Raw genomic sequence first — 25,674 nt, forward strand, 5'->3', positions numbered from 1 at the left:
CTGCACTCCAGCCTGAGCTAGAGTGAGACTATCTCTAAAAATAATAATAATTAATTTAAAAAGTTGCATCTTTCCATGAGTAGGTGAGCTTGTCAGCGGGCACATGTATCCTATGATCTGAACCCTTAAATTAATGAACAGATGGGTGTAGACAGCGGTTTGCAGCCCCTGTTGATGTTGGGTTGGTTTATAATCACCGTACGGAACAGAATCGGAGCCTCGCGTCCACTTCGATGGTAGAATTCTGTTCGAGTGCTGATGAGCAGGGGCGGCTAAACACCATGCCCTGCCATCTCTGGGTCTTAGAGTCACCCTAACATCTGATCTAGATTAATTATCATCATGTGTGAGGTTTTGGCATGAAGCACGCCAGGCTCACCGTTTCATGATCTTAGACTATTTACAGCAAACTCAAACAGCTCACTTGCTTTTTACACCCTGCAAAGACCAAGGGAGAGCCTGGAGGGGTTGTTGTTTTTTTCTGTTTTATTCTATCAAAGCAGCAAATACTGCAATTTCCACAGTAAATGGTCACAGTGGGGACCAATATCCTGCCCTCCAGACCCGCTGCTTCAGCCAATACAGCAAGGGAAGACGCAGCTCTGTTTTCTAGAAGGATCCCACCGAGGCATAAAAACGGCGCAGCCCAGCCTGGCGCCGCGCCGGGTCCCGGAGCCCCGGGCGCGAACATGGGGAATGCGCACTCCAAAAGCGGGGACAGGCACAGCGCGCTCCCCGGCCGCCCCGAGCTGTCTTTTTACGGCTCTTTCCCCAGGAAATGGAGCGAGAACGTCTTCTTGGATAACGAGCTGCTGACCTCCAAGATCCTGTCTGTGCTGCGGCCGCAGTCGGAGCGGGGCTTCCGCGCCGGGGACCTCCGCTACCCGACCCACTTTCTCAGCACCAACTCTGTCCTTGCCTCTGTCACAGCCTCGCTCAAGGAGCACCCCCGGGGCACCCTCCTGTCCGATGGCAGCCCGGCCCTGTCCAGGAATGTCGGTATGACGGTCTCTCAGAAAGGGGGTCCCCAGCCAACACCGAGCCCGGCTGGCCCTGGGACGCAACTCGGGTAAGCCAGGGTCCCCTCTGTGCCCTCGGGTGGGTGGTGGCATTCCCCGGGGAGCTGTTGACAGCCTCTTCGGAGAGAGACCCCGACTTAGATCTGTGTGAATCCACACGGCAGCCCCCGTGCTAAGCAGAGAAATTCCCATTAATTCTTGCTTCCAGGATCCACGCCTTTTTTGCAAAAACGATGTGTCCCGGGGTGTATTCGGCCCCTGGTGGAGCCAGTTTGCTTAGTGCCCTCGAGGGATCCTTGGACTCGCTCCTTAGGCCGGGCTCCTGACTTACTCAAGGCGATGCTCAAAGTCCTGCTGGGTGTGTGTGGAGGCGGCGTCCCATTATCTGTGCCTTACCTTGTTTTATAGGACTTCAAAGTGGTTCCCTTGATAATGCCTGCAGCGGTGTCCGGGTAGAAAGTGATGCTAGAAGCTGATATGTTTGTGGTGACTATTCCATGAGTTCGTGGGAAAGGGAGTAAATTATCATTTTCCTCTGAGTAAGGACTGCCCTCCCACCTTGACCATGAAACCATTTCCACTTAACTCCTGGTAGACAGGATCCCAGGGGCCCCAAGTGGGCTCCAGTGGTCTGTCAAGGAAGCTGCAATCCACACCCCGTTAGAACGTAACTAAACATTAAAGGAAGTTACTATGGAAGAAATCCTGATGTGACATTGACAGATAATCTTCCCCACCCCCCGCCCCCCACCACTTTTTTTTTTTTTTCTTTAGACAGAGTCTCTGTCGCCCAGGCTGGAGTTCAGTGGCACAATCTCAGCTCACTGCAACCTCCACCTCCCAGATTCAAGTGATTCCCCTGCCTCAACCTCCCAAGTAGCTGGGATTACAGGCACCTGCCACCACACCCGGCTAATTTTTGTATTTTTAGCAGAGACAGGATTTTGCCATGTTGGGCGAGCTGGTCTCGAACTCCTGACCTCAGGTGATCCTCCTGGCTTTGGCCTCCCAAAGTCTGGGATTACAGGCGTGAGACACTGCACCTGGCAAATCTCCCAATTTTTAAAAATGATCTGTAGACAAAGTTGAGGCTTCTGTGAAAATGTGGAGAGTTCTCAGAGAGTATCGAATCGGATGGAGTCACCGATGTGCCTTTGTTGCATGAGGTCGTGTGTGTTTAACTCACTTTCCTAAAACAATTGTTTTTATTGTTTGCACTCAGACCAATCACAGGAGAGATGGATGAAGCCGATTCTGCATTTTTAAAATTTAAGCAGACAGCTGATGACTCTCTGTCCCTTACATCTCCAAACACCGAGTCCATTTTTGTAGAAGGTATGGTCATCTCCGCTCTCTCGCGGCTGCCACACAGTTCCTGTCTCTCCTGGGAAGAGCTGGGGCTCGTGTCAGCATGTCTACGGGAGGGAATTGGGGTGGCGTGACTCTGGGCCCCCAGCAGCCACACCTCGCTCTTCCCTCAGATCCCTACACCGCCTCGCTGAGGAGTGAGATTGAGTCAGATGGCCACGAGTTTGAAGCTGAGTCCTGGAGCCTCGCCGTGGATGCAGCCTACGCCAAGAAGCAAAAGAGGGAGGTGGTGAAAAGACAAGATGTCCTTTATGGTGAGGAGTCCACAGCCCTGTGCCATCACACCGGCCCTCCACTCTCTTCTCTGCTCCCTCCCTTCCTCCCTCCCTTCCTTCCTTCGTTATCTTTTTCTTTCTTTCTTTCTCTCTTTCCTTCTCTCTTTTGTTCTCTTTCTCTCTTTCTTTCTTTCTTTTTTTTCTTTTTTGAGACACAGTCTCTCTCTATTGCCCAGGCTGGAGTACAGTGGGACAATCAGAGCTCACTGCAGCCTCGACCTGGGCTCAAGCAATCCTCCCACCTCAGCCTCCCTAGTAGCTGGGACCACGGGCATGGGCCACTACACCTGGCAAATTTTTTTAGTTTCTGTAGAGATGGGGGTCTCACCATGTTGCCTAGGCTGGTCTCAATCTCCTGAGCTCAAGTGACCCGCCCGCCTGGGCCTCCCAAAGTATTGGGATTATAGGTGTGAGCCACGGTGCCTGGCCTCTCTCTGTCTTTCTCTGTCTTTCTCTCTCCTCCCTTGGTGCAGCCCTGCCTCCCATGCCAGGAAAGAGACTGTCGGAGAGGATTTTGTTATAATACGCCCCTGTGGACATGTCTGGCTGAATGCCCAGGTCTGGCTTCTTCTTCCCTTGTTGGTGGCTGTCTTAGCCTATATAGGCAGCTCTCATAGAACACCATACACAGGGTGGCTTAGAAGCCACAGAAGTTTATTGCTTACAGTTCTAGAGGCTGGGACATCTAAGATCAAGGCGGTGGCAGACTTAGTGTCCATGGAGGCCCCATTTCCTGGCTTCCTGATGGTAGCATCTGGCTGTGTCCTCACAAGGTCTTCATGGTCTTTCTCAGGTCCTCTTTTTTCTTTTTTTGAGACAGGGTCTTACTCTGTCACCCAGGCTGGATGCAGTGATGCCGTCTCAGCTCCCTGCAACCTCCACCTCCCAGGTTCAAGCGATTGTCCTGCCTCAGCCTCCCGAGTAGCTGAGATGACAGTGCCTGCCACCATGCCCAGCTAATTTTTTTTTTTTTTTTTGAGATGGAGTCTCGCTCTGTCGCCCAGGCTGGAGTGCAGTGGTTCCATCTCGGCTCACCTCCACCTCCCGGGTTCAAGCAATTCTCCTGCCTCAGCCTCCCGAATAGCTGGGATTACAGGCGCCCACTGCCACGCCCAGCTAATTTTTGTATTTTTAGCAGAGGCAGTGTTTCACCATGTTGGTCAGGCTAGTCCGACTCCTGACCTCATGATCCGCCCACCTTGGCCTCCCAAAATGCTAGGATTACAGGCGTCAGCCACCATGCCCGGCCATGCCCGGCTCATTTTTTTATTTTTTGGTAGAGACAGGGTTTCGCTGTGTTGGCCAGGCTAGTCTCGAACTCCTGACCTCACGTGATCTACTCACCTTGGCCTCCCAGAGTGCTGGGATTACAGACGTGAGCCACCACCCTTGACCCTCAGGTCCTTTTCCTAAGGGCACCAGTCCCACCATGAGGTTCTCTCCCCTTAGGACCTCATCACCTTCCAAGGGCTGTACCTCCTGATACTATCACCTTTGGGGTTCAAATTTTGACATACGAATTTTGGGGGACGCAAACATCTTGTTCATTGCAGTCTAGGTCTGGTCAGGGACACACACAGATGTGATGGATGAGTTTTAACAGCCACAGGAGTGTTCCTCAGAACACTCTTCTTCCTAAAACAGACTTGATAGCCAGGCGTGGTGGTGTGCACCTGTAATCCCAGCTACTCGGGAGGCTGAGGCAGGAGAATCGCTTGAACCCGGGAGGCGGAGGTTGCAGTGAGCTGAGATTTTGCCACTGCACTCCAGCCTGGGCAACAGAGCAAGACTCCATCTCAAAGAAAAAAAAAAAAAAAACACGGACTTAAAATGTCGTCCGTTGGGTTGACACTGGGCGCAAAACCCTCCTGTGATGGGGAGGCCCAGGGTTCTCTCCTTCCCCTGCTCCTTCAGGCTGGGACCCCCGGCAGCATTCTAAACCCTGGACACCCTGGAAGTAAGAAAGATCCCAAAGGCACAAGGTCTTAGGCAGAGAACTCTCAGAAGCCAGTTCAGCACGTGAAGGGCAGGCAGCACCCACGACTGCCCAGCGGGGCCGTGGAGCCAGCATGGCTAAGTCCTGCCGTCTGTGTCTCTGCAGAGCTGATGCAGACGGAGGTGCACCACGTGCGGACGCTCAAGATCATGCTGAAGGTGTACTCCAGGGCCCTGCAGGAAGAGCTGCAGTTCAGCAGCAAGGCCATTGGCCGCCTCTTCCCATGCGCTGACGACCTGCTGGAGACGCACAGCCACTTCCTCGCTCGGCTCAAGGAGCGCCGCCAGGAGTCCCTGGAGGAGGGCAGTGACCGGAATTATGTCATGCAGAAAATCGGCGACCTCCTGGTTCAGCAGGTGGGTGCAGCCGTGTTCATCTCAACAGTCTTCAAAGCCTCTGCCTTGTCTCTGTTCCTTTCTTCTTTTTTTCTGAGATAGGGTCTTGCTGTGTCTCCCAGGCTGGAGTGCAGTGGTGCAGTCACAGCTCAGTGCAGCCTCAACCTCTCAGGCTCAGGTGATCCTCCCACCTCAGCCTCCCAAGTAGCTGGGACTACAGCTATGCGCCACCATACCCGGCTAAATTTTATTTTTTGTAGAGATGAGGTCTCACTCTATGGCCCAGGCTGGTCTTGAACTCCTGAGCTCAAGTGATCCTCCTGCCTCAGCCTTCCACGTAGCTGGGACTCCAGGGAACACCATGCCTGGCTAACTTTTTATTTTTTGAAGAGATGGGGTCTTGCTTTGTTGCCCAGGCTAGTCTCAAATTCCTGGCTTAAGCAATCCCCCTGCCTCGGCATCCCAAAGTGCAGGGATCACAGGCATGAGCCATTGTGCCAGCCTTTTCCTTTCAGTAATAAAACGAGAGTGGCCCCTGAGGACACACAGTTCTGGGCCCCTTACAGCGATGCCTGCAGTTCATATTCTAGAAACACAGAGACCTAAATTAGCCAGTGTCCCTGGCGGAACACTATTCAATGTTACATTCTTCTGTGCTCTTGTTTGGTTGGTTGGTTTTTGTTTTTTGGTTCAAGTCACTTATGCTTTCAACCGTTCAAAGCTTACCTGTTGACTGAGTGCAGTGGCCCACACCTGTAATCCCAGCACTTTGGGAGGCCAAGCAGGTGAATTGCTTGAGTCCAGGAGTTCCAGACCAACCTGGGCAACATAGCAAGACCCCATATCTACAAAACATGAAAATAAATTAGCCAGCTGTGGTGGTGTATAGCTGTAGTCCCAGCTACTCAGGAGGCTGAGGTGGGAGGATCACTTGAGCTTGGGAGGTCAAGGCTGCAATGAGCTATGATCATGCCACTGCCCTCCAGCCTGGGCAGCAGAGCAAGACCCCATCTCGGGGGCGGGGGAAAGCATACCTGTGAACCAGCACCAACCGTGGTAGTGGTATTAACCCCAAATGATCACTCTAGGCCAAGATTTACCCAGGGGAGCTGTGCCCCTCATGTAACCTCAAACTATTTGCTCGAAGCATCCTGGGCCAACTAATTAGAAGAACACTCCTTTTGCTTTTTATGTTTCTTTTTTTGAGACGAAGTCTCACTCTGTCGCCCAGGCTGGAGTGCAGTGGTGCAATGTCGGCTCACTGCAACCTGCACCTCCCAGGTTCAAGCAATTCTCATGCCTCAGCCTCCTGAGTAGCTGGGATTAAGGCGCCTGCCACCACACCCGGCTAATTTTTTTTGTATTTTTAGTAGAGACAGGGTTTCACCATGTTGGCCAGGCTGGTCTTGAACTCTTGACCTCAGGTGATCCGCCTGCCTCAGTCTCCCAAGCTGCTGGGATTATGTGTGTGAGCCACTGCGCCTGGCCTGCTTTTTGTTTCTAACGTCCTTTGGCTGAAATTTACTTTTTTTCTCGGCTCTCAGGAAGTTTTACAGCATCTGTGATGCAGGAAAGCGCCGAAGCAGAAGGTTTTTTTATTTCACCTTTGTGACACCTTGCGATTAGACACCCCAAACTGAAGCATTTCTCTGTCTGAGGACATATTAGAAAATGGAACTGCAGCCAGGCGCTGTGGCTCACACCTGTAACCCCAACACTTTGGGAGGCTGAGGCGGGGTGGATCACTTGAGGTTATGAGTTCAAGGCCAGCCTGACCAACATGGTCAGGTTAGCCAGGTGTGGTGGCGGCACCTGTAATCCCAGCTACTCAGGAGGCTGTGGCAGGAGAATCACTCAGACCCGGAAGGCAGAGGTTGCAGTGAGCCAAGATCACACCACTGCACTCCAGCCTGAGCCACAGAGCAAGATGCTGTCTCTAAAAAAGAAAAAGAAAATGGAATTGCAAATAAATCTAATATTTATTTTAGCAGAGTCAGACAAATTAGATGAAAATATACTTTGGCTGGCCAGGCGCGGTGGCTCACGCCTATAATCCCAGCACTTTGGGAAGATGAGGTGGGTGGATCAAGAGGTCAAGAGTTCAAGACCAGCCTGACCAACATGGTGAAACCTGGTCTCTACTAAAAATACAAAAATTAGCCGGGCATGGTGGCATGCACCTGTAATCTCAGCTACTCAGGAGGCTGAGGCAGGAGAATCGCTTGACCCCGGGAGGTGGAGGTTGCGGTGAGCCAAGATCACGCCACTGCACTCCAGCCTGGGCAACAGAGTGAGACTCTGTCTAAAAAAAATTAGCCAGGCGTGGTGGCGGCACCTGTAATCCCAGCTACTTGGGAGACTACAGCAGGAGCATCGCTTGATCCCGGGAGACAGAGGTTGCAGTGAGCCAAGATCGCGCCATTGCACTTTAGCCTGAACCACAGAGCAAGATGCTGTCTCAAAAAAAAAGAAAGAAAGAAAGAAAGAAAATGGAATTGCAAATAAATCTAATATTTATTTTAGCAGACTCGGACGAATTAGATGAAAATACAGTTTGGCAGTTTTCGTGTTTAATTAACATTTCCATCCTTTTGTTTATCAGTTTTCAGGTGAAAATGGGGAGAGAATGAAAGAAAAGTACGGTGTGTTTTGTAGTGGCCACAATGAAGCTGTTAGTCATTACAAGTTGCTGCTTCAGCAAAACAAGAAATTTCAAAACTTGATCAAGGTAAAAACAAATTTTTTTTTTTAATCAAAAACTTATATTCTGGCCGGGCGCAGTGGCTCACGCCTGTAATCCCAGCACTTTGGGAGTCTGAGGCGGGCGGATCACGAGGTCAGGAGATCGAGACCGTCCTGGCCAACATGGTGAAACCCCGTCTCTATTAAAATACAAAAAATTAGCCGGGCATGGTGGCACGCACCTGTAATCCCAGCTACTTGGGAGGCTGAGGCAGAGGAATTGCTTGAACCCAGGAAGCGAAGGTTGCAGTGAGCTGAGATCATGCCACTGCCACTGCACTCCAGCCTGGCGACAGAGCAAGACTCTGTCTCAAAAAAACAAAAACAAAATAACAAAAAACAAAAAAAAAACTTATATTCTTCACTGTGGGGTTTTTCCACAGAATTGTAGAGTCTTGAGACTTGGGAATTAAAAGGCATCTGTTATGTAGCAGTGATTTTCAAGGTTTGGTTTGGGTTTTAACTACAACCCCATTCAGAACACGTCAGTGAAATCTTACATAGAATCCTGAGATGTAAAATAAAGCGGGCCAGATGCAATGCCTCACGCTGTAAATCCAGCACTTCGAGAGGCCAAGGCAGGAGGATCACTTGAGGCCAGGAGTTCGAGACCAGCCTGGGCAACATAGCAAGATCCTGTCTCTACGAAAAATTTAAAAATTAGCCAGGCATGGTGGTGCACACCTGTAACCCCAGCTACTCCAGCCGCTAAGGAGGGAAAATCAGTTGAGCTCAGGAGTTTAAGAGCAGCCTGGGCAACATAGCAAGATCCCATCTCTATTATATAAGATACATATATATATACACACACACGTATTAACAAAATCAATCAAAGAAAGCATATCTAGACTTTGTTCCTTACTAGGCCACGGTGGCCCCTGAGAGACCCCTGCAGCTCAGCATGGGACCTGCTGACCATCACTTTGTGTCATCACTGTTTAGATGACACAAAGGGTGGTTTGAACGGGCTGCCCTGCCCCAGGAACTGGGCCTCCAGAGCCGGCCTGTCTTGCCTTGGGGATGCCGTCTGTCTTAAGGAGGGTTACTCCAGATGGGCACAGTGGCTCACACCTGTAATCCCTGTAACTTTGGGAGGCCAAGGTGGGCAGATCATCTGAGGTCAGGAGTTCAATACCAGCCTGCCCAACATGGCGAAACCCCATCTTTACTAAAAATACAAAAAATTAGCCAGGCGTGGGCTGGGCACAGTGGCTCATGCCTGTAATCCCAGCATTTTGGGAGGCCAAGGCAGGTGGATCACGAGGTCAGGAGATCGAGACCATCCTGGCTAACATGGTGAAACCTGGTCTCCACTAAAAGTACAAAAAATTAGCCAGGCGTGGTGGTGGGCGCCTGTAGTCCCAGCTACTCGGGAGGCTGAGGCAGAAGAATGTTGTGAACCCGGGAGGCGGAGCGTGCAGTGAGCTGAGATCGCACCACTGCACTCCAGCCTGGGCAACAAGAGCGAAACTCCGTCTCAAAAAAATACAAAAAAAAAAGGAGGGTTACTCCAAACTTTTGTCCCCTTGCTGGTCCATGTTCGCCCCCGGAGCATGTAGAATGATCTTCCTGCCTCCTTTGTGTGAGCGTGGGTAGGTGCTCGAAGCCCAGCCGGAGTCAGCCAAGTCAAGGGAGACCCCACCTCCCACGTCCTAGAAACCACACTTGGATGATGGCTAGTTGGTTCTATCAACATTCACCTCTTTAGAGGCCCTAACACTGCTGATTCCACAAGAGCTGCATCACCTGTGGCCTGGCCAGGACTTGGTTCTGCAGTGGCATTCTACACCCAGTGGTCCAAAGTTAGGAGTGACATGCGTTTAAACTTCATTGCATTATAGGTAGGTAGGAAAGGGAGAGGATCGTTTTGGAGCCGCAGTTCCTCAAAGCCAGGAGGGGGATTCCAATGAAACCTCCGTCCATGGACTCTTGCAAATCCCACAGCGGCTCCGGGCCTCTTCAGTGGCTCTCTGCAAGTGCTGGCATCCCTCAAATGCATACAAGAGCAGCGGGAGCAAACAAGCAGAAAATGTGCTATGCTCCCGAGAGAGTGTCAGGTGACCCCTTATGGTTCTTAGCCAGAGGTGAGCATCAGAAAGCACCCAGGCTGGGCGTGGTGGCTCATGCTTGGAATCCCAGCACTTTTGGGGAGGCCAAGGCGGGCGGATCACTTGAGCCCAGGAGTTTGAGACCAGTCTGGGGAATATGGCGAAACCTCATCTCTACTAAAACTACAAAAATTAGCCAGGTGTGGTGGCGCACACCTGTAATCCCAGCTACTCGGAGGCTGAGACAGGAGAATCGCTTAAACTCGGGAGGCGGAGGTTGCAGTGACCTGAGATCACACCCAGGGACCCATTCAAAAGGCACAGGCCTGCTCTAGTTCTGGAGGGTTCCAGCAGTCATGGGTTAGGGGGTGTGTGTTCATGTGTACATTGTGTGTGTGGACAGCTTGACAGATGATTTCCATAACAACCCCCTGGCTGGTTCTCATTTCTTTTATTTTTTTAGAGTCAGGGTCTTGCTCTGTCGCCCAGGCTGGAGTGCAATGGAAGAATCATGGCTCACTGCAGCCTCAAACTCCTGGGCTCAAGCAAAACCTCCTGTCTCTGCTTCCTGAATAGCTGGGACTACAGGAGTGTGCCACCATGCCCAGCTAATATTTTAATTTTTTGTAGAGATGGGGTCTTGCTGTGTTGCCCAGGCTGGTCTCAAACTCCTGGTCTCAAGCGTTCCTCCCGCCTTGGCCTCCCAAAGTGCTGAGATTACAGGCATGAACCACCACATCTGTCCTTTGGTGGCCTTTGTGTATACAGCAGGTGATCCCTGCTTTCAGGTATCTGGTGTCTGTCTCCTCCAAAGTGGCAAAGGAAAGGTCCTGGTGAGCTGAGAAAGGAAGGAGCCCCCAGCCTTGGCAGCCGATTGTTGACAAATTGGGCAGAAACCGAGATGTTAATGCAGGATCTTGCTGTCCGTTTCCGAGATGTTAATGCGGGATCTTGCTGTCTGTTTCCGAGATGTTAATGCGGGATCTTGCTGTCCATTTCCGAGCTGTTAATGCGGGATCTCGCTTTCTGTTTCTGAGATGTTAATACAGGCTCTTGCTGTCCATTTCCGAGATGTTAATACAGGATCTTGCTTTCCGTTTCCATTTCCAAGATGTTAATACAGGATCTTGCTGTCCATTTCCAAGATGTTAATGCGGGATCTTGCTTTCCGTTTCCGAGATGTTAATACGGGATCTTGCTTTCCGTTTCCGAGATGTTAATGCAGGATCTTGCTGTCCATTTCCGATATGTTAATACGGGATCTTGCTGTCCGTTTCCGCAATGTTAATGTGGGATCTTGCTGTCCATTTCCGAGATGTTAATACAGGATCTTGCTGTCCGTTTCCAAGATGTTAATGCGGGATCTTGCTTTCCGTTTCCGTTTCCGAGATGTTAATATGGGATCTTGCTGTCCATTTCCGAGATGTTAATACAGGATCTTGCTTTCTGTTTCCATTTCCGAGGTGTGAATGTGGATCTTGCTTTCTGTTTCCGAGACATTAATATGGGATCTTGCTTTCCATTTCCATTTCCAAGATGTTAATACGGGATCTTGCTGTCCATTTCCGAGATGTTAATGTGGGATCTTGCTGTCTGTTTCTGAGATGTTAATACGGGATCTTGCTGTCCGTTTCCAAGATGTTAATGTGGGATCTTGCTTTCCGTTTCCGTTTCCGAGATGTTAATACGGGATCTTGCTGTCCATTTCCGAGATGTTAATACAGGATCTTGCTTTCTGTTTCCATTTCCGAGATGTTAATGTGGATCTTGCTTTCCGTTTCCGAGATGTTAATGCGGGATCTTGCTTTCCGTTTCAGAGCTGTTAATGCGGGATCTTGCTTTCCGTTTCTGAGATGTTAATGTGGATCTTGCTTTCTGTTTCCGAGATGTTAATATGGGATCTTGCTGTCCGTTTCCGAGATGTTAATATGGGATCTTGCTGTCCGTTTCCGAGATGTTAATGCGGGATCTTGCTGTCTGTTTCCGAGATGTTAATGCGGGATATTGCTGTCCATTTCCGATATGTTAATGCGGGATCTTGCTTTCCGTTTCCGCAATGTTAATGTGGGATCTTGCTGTCCATTTCCGAGATGTTAATGTGGATCTTGCTGTCCGTTTCCGAGATGTTAATACGGGATCTTGCTGTCCGTTTCCAAGATGTTAATACGGGATCTTCATGTCCATTTCCGAGGTGTTAACACGGGATCTTGCTTTCCGTTTCCGAGATGTTAATGCGGGATCTTGCTGTACATTTCCGATATGTTAATACGGGATCTTGCTTTCTGTTTCCGAGATGTTAATACGGGATCTTTCTGTCCATTTCCGAGATGTTAATGTGGATCTTGCTCTCCGTTTCCGAGATGTTAATACGGGATCTTGCTTTCCGTTTCCGCAATGTTAATGTGAGATCTTGCTGTCCATTTCCGAGATGTTAATGTGGATCTTGCTGTCCGTTTCCGAGATGTTAATACGGGATCTTGCTGTCCGTTTCCAAGATGTTAATACGGGATCTTACTGTCCGTTTCCGAGATGTTAACACGGGATCTTGCTGTCCGTTTCCGAGATGTTAATATGGGATCTTACTGTCCGTTTCTGAGATGTTAACACGGGATCTTGCTTTCCGTTTCCGAGATGTTAACGCGGGATCTTGCTTTCCGTTTCCGAGATGTTAACGCGGGATCTTGCTTTCCGTTTCCGAGATGTTAATGTGGATCTTGCTTTCCGTTTCCGAGATGTTAATACGGGATCTTGCTGTCCATTTCCGAGATGTTAATACGGGATCTTGCTTTCTATTTCCGAGATGTTAATACAGGATCTTTCTGTCCATTTCCGAGATGTTAATGTGGATCTTGCTCTCTGTTTCCGAGGCGTTAATATGGGATCTTGCTTTCCGTTTCTGAGATGTTAATGCGGGATCTTGCTTTCCGTTTCCGAGATGTTAATGCGGGATCTTGCTGTCCGTTTCCGAGATGTTAATGTGGGATCTTTCTGTCCGTTTCCGAGATGTTAATCTGGATCTTGCTGTCCGTTTCCGAGATGTTAATACGGGATCTTGCTGTCCATTTCCGAGATGTTAATGTGGGATCTTCCTTTCCGTTTCCGAGATGTTAATGTGGGATCTTGCTTTCCATTTCCGAGATGTTAATACAGGATCTTGCTTTCCGTTTCCGAGATGTTAATACGGGATCTTGCTTTCCGTTTCCGAGATGTTAATACGGGATCTTGCTTTCCGTTTCCGAGATGTTAATGTGGGATTTTGCTGTCCGTTTCTGAGATGTTAATGTGGATCTTGCATTCCGTTTCCGAGATGTTAATGCGGGATCTGGCTTTCTGTTTCCGAGATGTTAATGTGGATCTTGCTTTCCGTTTCCGAGATGTTAATTCGGGATCTTGCTGTCCATTTCCGAGATGTTAATACGGGATCTTGCTGTCCGTTTCCGAGATGTTGATACGGGATCTTGCTGTCCGTTTCCGAGATGTTAATACGTGGTCTTCCTGTCCGTTTCCGAGATGTTAACACGGGATCTTGCTTTCCGTTTCCGAGATGTTAACGCAGGATCTTGCTTTCCGTTTCCGAGATGTTGATACGGGATCTTGCTGTCCGTTTCCGAGATGTTAATATGTGGTCTTCCTGTCCGTTTCCGAGATGTTAACACGGGATCTTGCTTTCCGTTTCCGGGATGTTAACGCAGGATCTTGCTTTCCGTTTCCGAGATGTTAATGCGGGATCTTGCTTTCCGTTTCCGAGATGTTAATGCGGGATCTTGCTTTCCGTTTCCGAGATGTTACCGCGGAATCTTGCTTTCCGTTTCCGAGATGTTAATGCGGGATCTTGCTGTCCATTTCCGATATGTTAATACGGGATCTTGCTTTCTGTTTCCGCAATGTTAATGTGGGATCTTGCTGTCCGTTTCCGAGATGTTAATACGGGATCTTGCTGTCCATTTCCGAGATGTTAATACAGGATCTTGCTTTCTGTTTCCATTTCCGAGGTGTGAATGTGGATCTTGCTTTCTGTTTCCGAGACATTAATATGGGATCTTGCTTTCCATTTCCATTTCCAAGATGTTAATACGGGATCTTGCTGTCCATTTCCGAGATGTTAATGTGGGATCTTGCTGTCTGTTTCTGAGATGTTAATACGGGATCTTGCTGTCCGTTTCCAAGATGTTAATGTGGGATCTTGCTTTCCGTTTCCGTTTCCGAGATGTTAATACGGGATCTTGCTGTCCATTTCCGAGATGTTAATACGGGATCTTGCTTTCCGTTTCCAAGGTGTTAATACGGGATCTTCATGTCCATTTCCGAGGTGTTAACACGGGATCTTGCTTTCCGTTTCCGAGATGTTAATGCGGGATCTTGCTGTACATTTCCGATATGTTAATACGGGATCTTGCTTTCTGTTTCCGAGATGTTAATACGGGATCTTTCTGTCCATTTCCGAGATGTTAATGTGGATCTTGCTGTCCATTTCCGAGATGTTAATATGGGATCTTGCTTTCCGTTTCCGCAATGTTAATGTGAGATCTTGCCGTCCATTTCCGAGATGTTAATGTGGATCTTGCTGTCCGTTTCCGAGATGTTAATACGGGATCTTGCTGTCCATTTCCGAGATGTTAATACGGGATCTTACTGTCCGTTTCCGAGATGTTAACACGGGATCTTGCTGTCCGTTTCCGAGATGTTAACATGGGATCTTACTGTCCGTTTCCGAGATGTAAACACGGGATCTTGCTTTCCGTTTCCGAGATGTTAACACGGGATCTTGCTTTCTGTTTCCGAGATGTTAACGCGGGATCTTGCTTTCCGTTTCCGAGATGTTAACGCGGGATCTTGCTTTCCGTTTCCGAGATGTTAACGCGGGACCTTGCTGTCCATTTCCGAGATGTTAATGCGGGATCTTGCTGTCCATTTCCGATATGTTAATACGGGATCTTGCTTTCCGTTTCCGAGATGTTAACGTGGAATCTTGCTTTCCGTTTCCGAGATGTTAACGCGGGATCTTGCTTTCCGTTTCCGAGATGTTAATGTGGATCTTGCTTTCCGTTTCCGAGATGTTAATACGGGATTTTGCTGTCCATTTCTGAGATGTTAATGTGGATCTTGCTCTCCGTTTCCGAGACGTTAATACGGGATCTTGCTTTCCGTTTCTGAGATGGTAATACGGGATCTTGCTTTCCGTTTCCGAGATGTTAATGCGGGATCTTGCTGTCCGTTTCCGAGATGTTAATGTGGGATCTTTCTGTCCGTTTCCGAGATGTTAATGTGGATCTTGCTCTCCGTTTCCGAGATGTTAATACAGGATCTTGCTTTCTGTTTCCGCGATGTTAATGTGGGATCTTGCTGTCCATTTCTGTTATGTTAATACGGGATCTTGCTTTCCGTTTCTGAGATGTTAATGCGAGATCTTGCTTTCCGTTTCCGAGATGTTAATGTGGATCTTGCTTTCTGTTTCCGAGATGTTAATACGGGATCTTGCTGTCCATTTCCGAGATGTTAATGTGGGATCTTGCTGTCCGTTTCCGAGATGTTAATGCGGGATCTTGCTGTCCGTTTCCGAGATGTTAATACGTGGTCTTCCTGTCCGTTTCCGAGATGTTAACACGGGATCTTGCTTTCCGTTTCCGAGATGTTAACGCAGGATCTTGCTTTCCGTTTCCGAGATGTTACTGCGGGATCTTGCTTTCCGTTTCCGAGATGTTACCGCGGAATCTTGCTTTCCGTTTCCGAGATGTTAATGCGGGATCTTGCTGTCCATTTCCGATATGTTAATACGGGATCTTGCTTTCTGTTTCCGCAATGTTAATGTGGGATCTTGCTGTCCGTTTCCGAGATGTTAATACGGGATCTTGCTGTCCATTTCCGAGATGTTAATACAGGATCTTGCTTTCTGTTTCCATTTCCGAGGTGTGAATGTGGATCTTGCTTTCTGTTTCCGAGACATTAATATGGGATCTTGCTTTCCATTTCCATTTCCAAGATGTTAATACGGGATCTTGCTGTCCATTTCCGAGATGTTAATGTGGGATCTTGCTGTCTGTTTCTGAGATGTTAATACGGGATCTTGCTGTCCGTTTCCAAGATGTTAATGTGGGATCTTGCTTTCCGTTTCCGTTTCCGAGATGTTAATACGGGATCTTGCTGTCCATTTCCGAGATGTTAATACAGGATCTTGCTTTCTGTTTCCATTTCCGAGATGTTAATGTGGATCTTGCTTTCCGTTTCTGAGATGTTAATACGGGATCTTGCTTTCCGTTTCCGAGATGTTAATACGGGATCTTGCTGTACATTTCCGAGATGTTAATATGGGATCTTGCTTTCCGTTTCCGAGATGTTAATGAGGGATCTTGCTGTCCATTTCCGATATGTTAATACGGGATCTTGCTTTCCGTTTCCGCAATGTTAATGTGGGATGTTGCTGTCCATTTCCGAGATGTTAATATGGGATCTTGCTTTCTGTTTCCAAGATGTTAATACGGGATCTTCATGTCCATTTCCGATCTGTTAACACGGGATCTTGCTTTCTGTTTCCGCAATGTTAATGTGGGATCTTGCTGTCCGTTTCCGAGATGTTAATGTGGATCTTGTTCTCCGTTTCCGAGGTGTTAATACGGGATCTTGCTGTCCATTTCCGAGATGTTAATACAGGATCTTGCTTTCTATTTCCATTTCCGAGGTGTGAATGTGGATCTTGCTTTCTGTTTCTGAGACATTAATATGGGATCTTGCTTTCCATTTCCATTTCCAAGATGTTAATACGGGATCTTGCTGTCCATTTCCGAGATGTTAATGTGGGATCTTGCTGTCTGTTTCTGAGATGTTAATACGGGATCTTGCTGTCCATTTCCAAGATGTTAATGTGGGATCTTGCTTTCCGTTTCCGTTTCCGAGATGTTAATACGGGATCTTGCTGTCCATTTCCGAGATGTTAATACAGGATCTTGCTTTCTGTTTCCATTTCCGAGGTGTGAATGTGGATCTTGCTTTCTGTTTCCGAGACATTAATATGGGATCTTGCTTTCCATTTCCATTTCCAAGATGTTAATACGGGATCTTGCTGTCCATTTCCGAGATGTTAATGTGGGATCTTGCTGTCTGTTTCTGAGATGTTAATACGGGATCTTGCTGTCCGTTTCCAAGATGTTAATGTGGGATCTTGCTTTCCGTTTCCGTTTCCGAGATGTTAATACGGGATCTTGCTGTCCATTTCCGAGATGTTAATACAGGATCTTGCTTTCTGTTTCCATTTCCGAGATGTTAATGTGGATCTTGCTTTCCGTTTCCGAGATGTTAATACAGGATCTTGCTTTCCGTTTCCGAGATGTTAATACGGGATCTTGCTTTCCGTTTCCGAGATGTTAATATGGGATCTTGCTTTCCGTTTCCGAGATGTTAATGAGGGATCTTGCTGTCCATTTCCGATATGTTAATACGGGATCTTGCTTTCCGTTTCCGCAATGTTAATGTGGGATGTTGCTGTCCATTTCCGAGATGTTAATATGGGATCTTGCTTTCCGTTTCCAAGATGTTAATACGGGATCTTCATGTCCATTTCCGAGGTGTTAACACGGGATCTTGCTTTCTGTTTCCGCAATGTTAATGTGGGATCTTGCTGTCCGTTTCCGAGATGTTAATGTGGATCTTGTTCTCCGTTTCCGAGGTGTTAATACGGGATCTTGCTGTCCATTTCCGAGATGTTAATACAGGATCTTGCTTTCTATTTCCATTTCCGAGGTGTGAATGTGGATCTTGCTTTCTGTTTCTGAGATGTTAACGCAGGATCTTGCTTTCCATTTCCATTTCCAAGATGTTAATACGGGATCTTGCTGTCCATTTCCGAGATGTTAATGTGGGATCTTGCTGTCTGTTTCTGAGATGTTAATACGGGATCTTGCTGTCCATTTCCAAGATGTTAATGTGGGATCTTGCTTTCCGTTTCCGTTTCCGAGATGTTAATACGGGATCTTGCTGTCCATTTCCGAGATGTTAATACAGGATCTTGCTTTCTGTTTCCATTTCCGAGGTGTGAATGTGGATCTTGCTTTCTGTTTCCGAGACATTAATATGGGATCTTGCTTTCCATTTCCATTTCCAAGATGTTAATACGGGATCTTGCTGTCCATTTCCGAGATGTTAATGTGGGATCTTGCTGTCTGTTTCTGAGATGTTAATACGGGATCTTGCTGTCCGTTTCCAAGATGTTAATGTGGGATCTTGCTTTCCGTTTCCGTTTCCGAGATGTTAATACGGGATCTTGCTGTCCATTTCCGAGATGTTAATACAGGATCTTGCTTTCTGTTTCCATTACCGAGATGTTAATGTGGATCTTGCTTTCCGTTTCCGAGATGTTAATGCGGGATCTTGCTGTACATTTCCGATATGTTAATACGGGATCTTGCTTTCTGTTTCCGAGATGTTAATACGGGATCTTTCTGTCCATTTCCGAGATGTTAATGTGGATCTTGCTCTCTGTTTCCGAGACGTTAATACGGGATCTTGCTTTCCGTTTCTGAGATGTTAATGCGGGATCTTGCTTTCTGTTTCCGAGATGTTAATGTGGGGTCTTGCTGTCCGTTTCCGAGATGTTAACGTGGGATCTTTCTGTCCGTTTCCGAGATGTTAATGTGGATCTTGCTCTCCGTTTCCGAGATGTTAATACAGGATCTTGCTTTCTGTTTCCGCGATGTTAATGTGGGATCTTGCTGTCCGTTTCTGATATGTTAATACGAGATCTTGCTTTCCGTTTCCGCAATGTTAACGTGGGATGTTGCTGTCCATTTCCGAGATGTTAATACGGGATCTTGCTGTCCGTTTCCGAGATGTTAATACGGGATCTTACTGTCCGTTTCCGAGATGTTAACACGGGATCTTGCTGTCCGTTTCCGAGATGTTAATATGGGATCTTACTGTCCATTTCCGAGATGTTAACACGGGATCTTGCTTTCCGTTTCCGAGATGTTAACACGGGATCTTGCTTTCTGTTTCCGAGATGTTAACGCGGGATCTTGCTGTCCGTTTCCGAGATGTTAATACAGGATCTTGCTTTCTGTTTCCATTTCCGAGATGTTAATGTGGATCTTGCTTTCCGTTTCCGAGATGTTAATGCGGGATCTTGCTGTACATTTCCGATATGTTAATACGGGATCTTGCTTTCTGTTTCCGAGATGTTAATACGGGATCTTTCTGTCCATTTCCGAGATGTTAATGTGGATCTTGCTCTCCGTTTCCGAGATGTTAATACGGGATCTTGCTTTCCGTTTCCGCAATGTTAATGTGAGATCTTGCTGTCCATTTCCGAGATGTTAATGTGGATCTTGCTGTCCGTTTCCGAGATGTTAATACGGGATCTTGCTGTCCGTTTCCGAGATGTTAATACGGGATCTTACTGTCCGTTTCCGAGATGTTAACACGGGATCTTGCTGTCCGTTTCCGAGATGTTAATATGGGATCTTACTGTCCATTTCCGAGATGTTAACACGGGATCTTGCTTTCCGTTTCCGAGATGTTAACACGGGATCTTGCTTTCTGTTTCCGAGATGTTAACGCGGGATCTTGCTTTCCGTTTCCGAGATGTTAACGCGGGACCTTGCTTTCCATTTCCGAGATGTTAATTCGGGATCTTGCTGTCCATTTCCGATATGTTAATACGGGATCTTGCTTTCCGTTTCCGAGATAATGCGGAATCTTGCTTTCCGTTTCCGAGATGTTAACGCGGGATCTTGCTTTCCGTTTCCGAGATGTTAATGTGGATCTTGCTTTCCGTTTCCGAGATGTTAATACGGGATTTTGCTGTCCATTTCTGAGATGTTAATACGGGATCTTGCTTTCTATTTCCGAGATGTTAATACAGGATCTTTCTGTCCATTTCCGAGATGTTAATGTGGATCTTGCTCTCTGTTTCCGAGACGTTAATACGGGATCTTGCTTTCCGTTTCTGAGATGTTAATGCGGGATCTTGCTTTCCGTTTCCGAGATGTTAATGTGGGGTCTTGCTGTCCGTTTCCGAGATGTTAACGTGGGATCTTTCTGTCCGTTTCCGAGATGTTAATGTGGATCTTGCTCTCCGTTTCCGAGATGTTAATACAGGATCTTGCTTTCTGTTTCCGCGATGTTAATGTGGGATCTTGCTGTCCATTTCTGATATGTTAATACGAGATCTTGCTTTCCGTTTCCGCAATGTTAATGTGGGATGTTGCTGTCCATTTCCGAGATGTTAATACGGGATCTTGCTGTCTGTTTCCGAGATGTTAATACGGGATCTTGCTGTCCGTTTCCGAGATGTTAATATGGGATCTTACTGTCCATTTCCGAGATGTTAACACGGGATCTTGCTTTCCGTTTCCGAGATGTTAACACGGGATCTTGCTTTCTGTTTCCGAGATGTTAATGCGGGATCTTGCTGTCCATTTCCGATATGTTAATACGGGATCTTGCTTTCCGTTTCCGAGATGTTAACGTGGAATCTTGCTTTCCGTTTCCGAGATGTTAACGCGGGATCTTGCTTTCCGTTTCCGAGATGTTAATGTGGATCTTGCTTTCCGTTTCCGAGATGTTAATACGGGATTTTGCTGTCCATTTCTGAGATGTTAATGTGGATCTTGCTCTCCGTTTCCGAGACGTTAATACGGGATCTTGCTTTCCGTTTCTGAGATGTTAATACGGGATCTTGCTTTCCGTTTCCGAGATGTTAATGCGGGATCTTGCTGTCCGTTTCCGAGATGTTAATGTGGGATCTTTCTGTCCGTTTCCGAGATGTTAATGTGGATCTTGCTCTCCGTTTCCGAGATGTTAATACAGGATCTTGCTTTCTGTTTCCGCGATGTTAATGTGGGATCTTGCTGTCCATTTCTGTTATGTTAATACGGGATCTTGCTTTCCGTTTCTGAGATGTTAATGCGAGATCTTGCTTTCCGTTTCCGAGATGTTAATGTGGATCTTGCTTTCTGTTTCCGAGATGTTAATACGGGATCTTGCTGTCCATTTCCGAGATGTTAATGTGGGATCTTGCTGTCCGTTTCCGAGATGTTAATGCGGGATCTTGCTGTCCGTTTCCGAGATGTTAATACGTGGTCTTCCTGTCCGTTTCTGAGATGTTAACACGGGATCTTGCTTTCCGTTTCCGAGATGTTAACGCAGGATCTTGCTTTCCGTTTCCGAGATGTTACTGCGGGATCTTGCTTTCCGTTTCCGAGATGTTACCGCGGAATCTTGCTTTCCGTTTCCGAGATGTTAATGCGGGATCTTGCTGTCCATTTCCGATATGTTAATACGGGATCTTGCTTTCTGTTTCCGCAATGTTAATGTGGGATCTTGCTGTCCGTTTCCGAGATGTTAATACGGGATCTTGCTGTCCATTTCCGAGATGTTAATACAGGATCTTGCTTTCTGTTTCCATTTCCGAGGTGTGAATGTGGATCTTGCTTTCTGTTTCCGAGACATTAATATGGGATCTTGCTTTCCATTTCCATTTCCAAGATGTTAATACGGGATCTTGCTGTCCATTTCCGAGATGTTAATGTGGGATCTTGCTGTCTGTTTCTGAGATGTTAATACGGGATCTTGCTGTCCGTTTCCAAGATGTTAATGTGGGATCTTGCTTTCCGTTTCCGTTTCCGAGATGTTAATACGGGATCTTGCTGTCCATTTCCGAGATGTTAATACAGGATCTTGCTTTCTGTTTCCATTTCCGAGATGTTAATGTGGATCTTGCTTTCCGTTTCTGAGATGTTAATACGGGATCTTGCTTTCCGTTTCCGAGATGTTAATACGGGATCTTGCTTTCCATTTCCGAGATGTTAATATGGGATCTTGCTTTCCGTTTCCGAGATGTTAATGAGGGATCTTGCTGTCCATTTCCGATATGTTAATACGGGATCTTGCTTTCCGTTTCCGCAATGTTAATGTGGGATGTTGCTGTCCATTTCCGAGATGTTAATATGGGATCTTGCTTTCTGTTTCCAAGATGTTAATACGGGATCTTCATGTCCATTTCCGAGGTGTTAACACGGGATCTTGCTTTCTGTTTCCGCAATGTTAATGTGGGATCTTGCTGTCCGTTTCCGAGATGTTAATGTGGATCTTGTTCTCCGTTTCCGAGGTGTTAATACGGGATCTTGCTGTCCATTTCCGAGATGTTAATACAGGATCTTGCTTTCTATTTCCATTTCCGAGGTGTGAATGTGGATCTTGCTTTCTGTTTCTGAGACATTAATATGGGATCTTGCTTTCCATTTCCATTTCCAAGATGTTAATACGGGATCTTGCTGTCCATTTCCGAGATGTTAATGTGGGATCTTGCTGTCTGTTTCTGAGATGTTAATACGGGATCTTGCTGTCCATTTCCAAGATGTTAATGTGGGATCTTGCTTTCCGTTTCCGTTTCCGAGATGTTAATACGGGATCTTGCTGTCCATTTCCGAGATGTTAATACAGGATCTTGCTTTCTGTTTCCATTACCGAGATGTTAATGTGGATCTTGCTTTCCGTTTCCGAGATGTTAATGCGGGATCTTGCTGTACATTTCCGATATGTTAATACGGGATCTTGCTTTCTGTTTCCGAGATGTTAATACGGGATCTTTCTGTCCATTTCCGAGATGTTAATGTGGATCTTGCTCTCTGTTTCCGAGACGTTAATACGGGATCTTGCTTTCCGTTTCTGAGATGTTAATGCGGGATCTTGCTTTCTGTTTCCGAGATGTTAATGTGGGGTCTTGCTGTCCGTTTCCGAGATGTTAACGTGGGATCTTTCTGTCCGTTTCCGAGATGTTAATGTGGATCTTGCTCTCCGTTTCCGAGATGTTAATACAGGATCTTGCTTTCTGTTTCCGCGATGTTAATGTGGGATCTTGCTGTCCGTTTCTGATATGTTAATACGAGATCTTGCTTTCCGTTTCCGCAATGTTAATGTGGGATGTTGCTGTCCATTTCCGAGATGTTAATACGGGATCTTGCTGTCCGTTTCCGAGATGTTAATACGGGATCTTACTGTCCGTTTCCGAGATGTTAACACGGGATCTTGCTGTCCGTTTCCGAGATGTTAATATGGGATCTTACTGTCCATTTCCGAGATGTTAACACGGGATCTTGCTTTCCGTTTCCGAGATGTTAACACGGGATCTTGCTTTCTGTTTCCGAGATGTTAACGCGGGATCTTGCTGTCCGTTTCCGAGATGTTAATACAGGATCTTGCTTTCTGTTTCCATTTCCGAGATGTTAATGTGGATCTTGCTTTCCGTTTCCGAGATGTTAATGCGGGATCTTGCTGTACATTTCCGATATGTTAATACGGGATCTTGCTTTCTGTTTCCGAGATGTTAATACGGGATCTTTCTGTCCATTTCCGAGATGTTAATGTGGATCTTGCTCTCCGTTTCCGAGATGTTAATACGGGATCTTGCTTTCCGTTTCCGCAATGTTAATGTGAGATCTTGCTGTCCATTTCCGAGATGTTAATGTGGATCTTGCTGTCCGTTTCCGAGATGTTAATACGGGATCTTGCTGTCCGTTTCCGAGATGTTAATACGGGATCTTACTGTCCGTTTCCGAGATGTTAACACGGGATCTTGCTGTCCGTTTCCGAGATGTTAATATGGGATCTTACTGTCCATTTCCGAGATGTTAACATGGGATCTTGCTTTCCGTTTCCGAGATGTTAACACGGGATCTTGCTTTCTGTTTCCGAGATGTTAACGCGGGATCTTGCTTTCCGTTTCCGAGATGTTAACGCGGGACCTTGCTTTCCATTTCCGAGATGTTAATTCGGGATCTTGCTGTCCATTTCCGATATGTTAATACGGGATCTTGCTTTCCGTTTCCGAGATAATGCGGAATCTTGCTTTCCGTTTCCGAGATGTTAACGCGGGATCTTGCTTTCCGTTTCCGAGATGTTAATGTGGATCTTGCTTTCCGTTTCCGAGATGTTAATACGGGATTTTGCTGTCCATTTCTGAGATGTTAATACGGGATCTTGCTTTCTATTTCCGAGATGTTAATACAGGATCTTTCTGTCCATTTCCGAGATGTTAATGTGGATCTTGCTCTCTGTTTCCGAGACGTTAATACGGGATCTTGCTTTCCGTTTCTGAGATGTTAATGCGGGATCTTGCTTTCCGTTTCCGAGATGTTAATGTGGGGTCTTGCTGTCCGTTTCCGAGATGTTAACGTGGGATCTTTCTGTCCGTTTCCGAGATGTTAATGTGGATCTTGCTCTCCGTTTCCGAGATGTTAATACAGGATCTTGCTTTCTGTTTCCGCGATGTTAATGTGGGATCTTGCTGTCCATTTCTGATATGTTAATACGAGATCTTGCTTTCCGTTTCCGCAATGTTAATGTGGGATGTTGCTGTCCATTTCCGAGATGTTAATACGGGATCTTGCTGTCCGTTTCCGAGATGTTAATACGGGATCTTGCTGTCCGTTTCCGAGATGTTAATATGGGATCTTACTGTCCATTTCCGAGATGTTAACACGGGATCTTGCTTTCCGTTTCCGAGATGTTAACGCGGGATCTTGCTTTCCGTTTCCGAGATGTTAACGCGGGACCTTGCTTTCCATTTCCGAGATGTTAATTCGGGATCTTGCTGTCCATTTCCGATATGTTAATACGGGATCTTGCTTTCCGTTTCCGAGATAATGCGGAATCTTGCTTTCCGTTTCCGAGATGTTAACGCGGGATCTTGCTTTCCGTTTCCGAGATGTTAATGTGGATCTTGCTTTCCGTTTCCGAGATGTTAATACGGGATTTTGCTGTCCATTTCTGAGATGTTAATACGGGATCTTGCTTTCTATTTCCGAGATGTTAATACAGGATCTTTCTGTCCATTTCCGAGATGTTAATGTGGATCTTGCTCTCTGTTTCCGAGACGTTAATACGGGATCTTGCTTTCCGTTTCTGAGATGTTAATGCGGGATCTTGCTTTCTGTTTCCGAGATGTTAATGTGGGGTCTTGCTGTCCGTTTCCGAGATGTTAACGTGGGATCTTTCTGTCCGTTTCCGAGATGTTAATGTGGATCTTGCTCTCCGTTTCCGAGATGTTAATACAGGATCTTGCTTTCTGTTTCCGCGATGTTAATGTGGGATCTTGCTGTCCATTTCTGATATGTTAATACGAGATCTTGCTTTCCGTTTCCGCAATGTTAATGTGGGATGTTGCTGTCCATTTCCGAGATGTTAATGCGGGATCTTGCTTTCCGTTTCCGAGATGTTAATGTGGGGTCTTGCTGTCCGTTTCCGAGATGTTAACGTGGGATCTTTCTGTCCGTTTCCGAGATGTTAATGTGGATCTTGCTCTCCGTTTCTGAGATGTTAATGCGGGATCTTGCTTTCCGTTTCCGAGATGTTAATGAGGGATCTTGCTGTCCATTTCCGATATGTTAATACGAGATCTTGCTTTCCGTTTCCTCAATGTTAATGTGGGATGTTGCTGTCCATTTCCGAGATGTTAATACGGGATCTTGCTTTCCGTTTCCAAGGTGTTAATACGGGATCTTCATGTCCATTTCCGAGGTGTTAACACGGGATCTTGCTTTCCGTTTCCGAGATGTTAATGCGGGATCTTGCTGTACATTTCCGATATGTTAATACGGGATCTTGCTTTCTGTTTCCGAGATGTTAATACGGGATCATTCTGTCCATTTCCGAGATGTTAATGTGGATCTTGCTGTCCATTTCCAAGATGTTAATATGGGATCTTGCTTTCCGTTTCCACAATGTTAATGTGAGATCTTGCCGTCCATTTCCGAGATGTTAATGTGGATCTTGCTGTCCGTTTCCGAGATGTTAATACGGGATCTTGCTGTCCATTTCCGAGATGTTAATACGGGATCTTACTGTCCGTTTCCGAGATGTTAACACGGGATCTTGCTGTCCGTTTCCGAGATGTTAACACGG

The 25,674-nt window shown here is 46.8% G+C and overlaps 1 protein-coding gene across 6 annotated transcripts in view; it reads left to right on the top strand.

Moving 5' to 3' along the window:
* Positions 1–25,674, top strand: part of ARHGEF18 (Rho/Rac guanine nucleotide exchange factor 18) — a 96,985-nt gene that overhangs the window by 44,745 nt on the left and 26,566 nt on the right. For 2 of the 6 annotated variants that reach the window (XM_063700911.1, XM_019015678.4), the window contains exons 2-6: positions 931–1,069; positions 2,242–2,354; positions 2,501–2,641; positions 4,764–5,014; positions 7,596–7,721. In XM_063700911.1, coding sequence (XP_063556981.1) covers positions 1,002–1,069; positions 2,242–2,354; positions 2,501–2,641; positions 4,764–5,014; positions 7,596–7,721 — 699 coding nt within the window. In that variant the 5' untranslated portion in view covers positions 931–1,001. Of the gene's footprint in view, positions 1–674; positions 1,070–2,241; positions 2,355–2,500; positions 2,642–4,763; positions 5,015–7,595; positions 7,722–25,674 lie in introns of those variants that run through there. The other 4 variants (XM_031004198.3, XM_063700910.1, XM_031004197.2 and 1 more) reach the window with 2 other exon arrangements.

Source organism: Gorilla gorilla, chromosome 20 (assembly GCF_029281585.2).
Source record: "Gorilla gorilla gorilla isolate KB3781 chromosome 20, NHGRI_mGorGor1-v2.1_pri, whole genome shotgun sequence".
Taxonomy (NCBI): domain Eukaryota; kingdom Metazoa; phylum Chordata; class Mammalia; order Primates; family Hominidae; genus Gorilla; species Gorilla gorilla.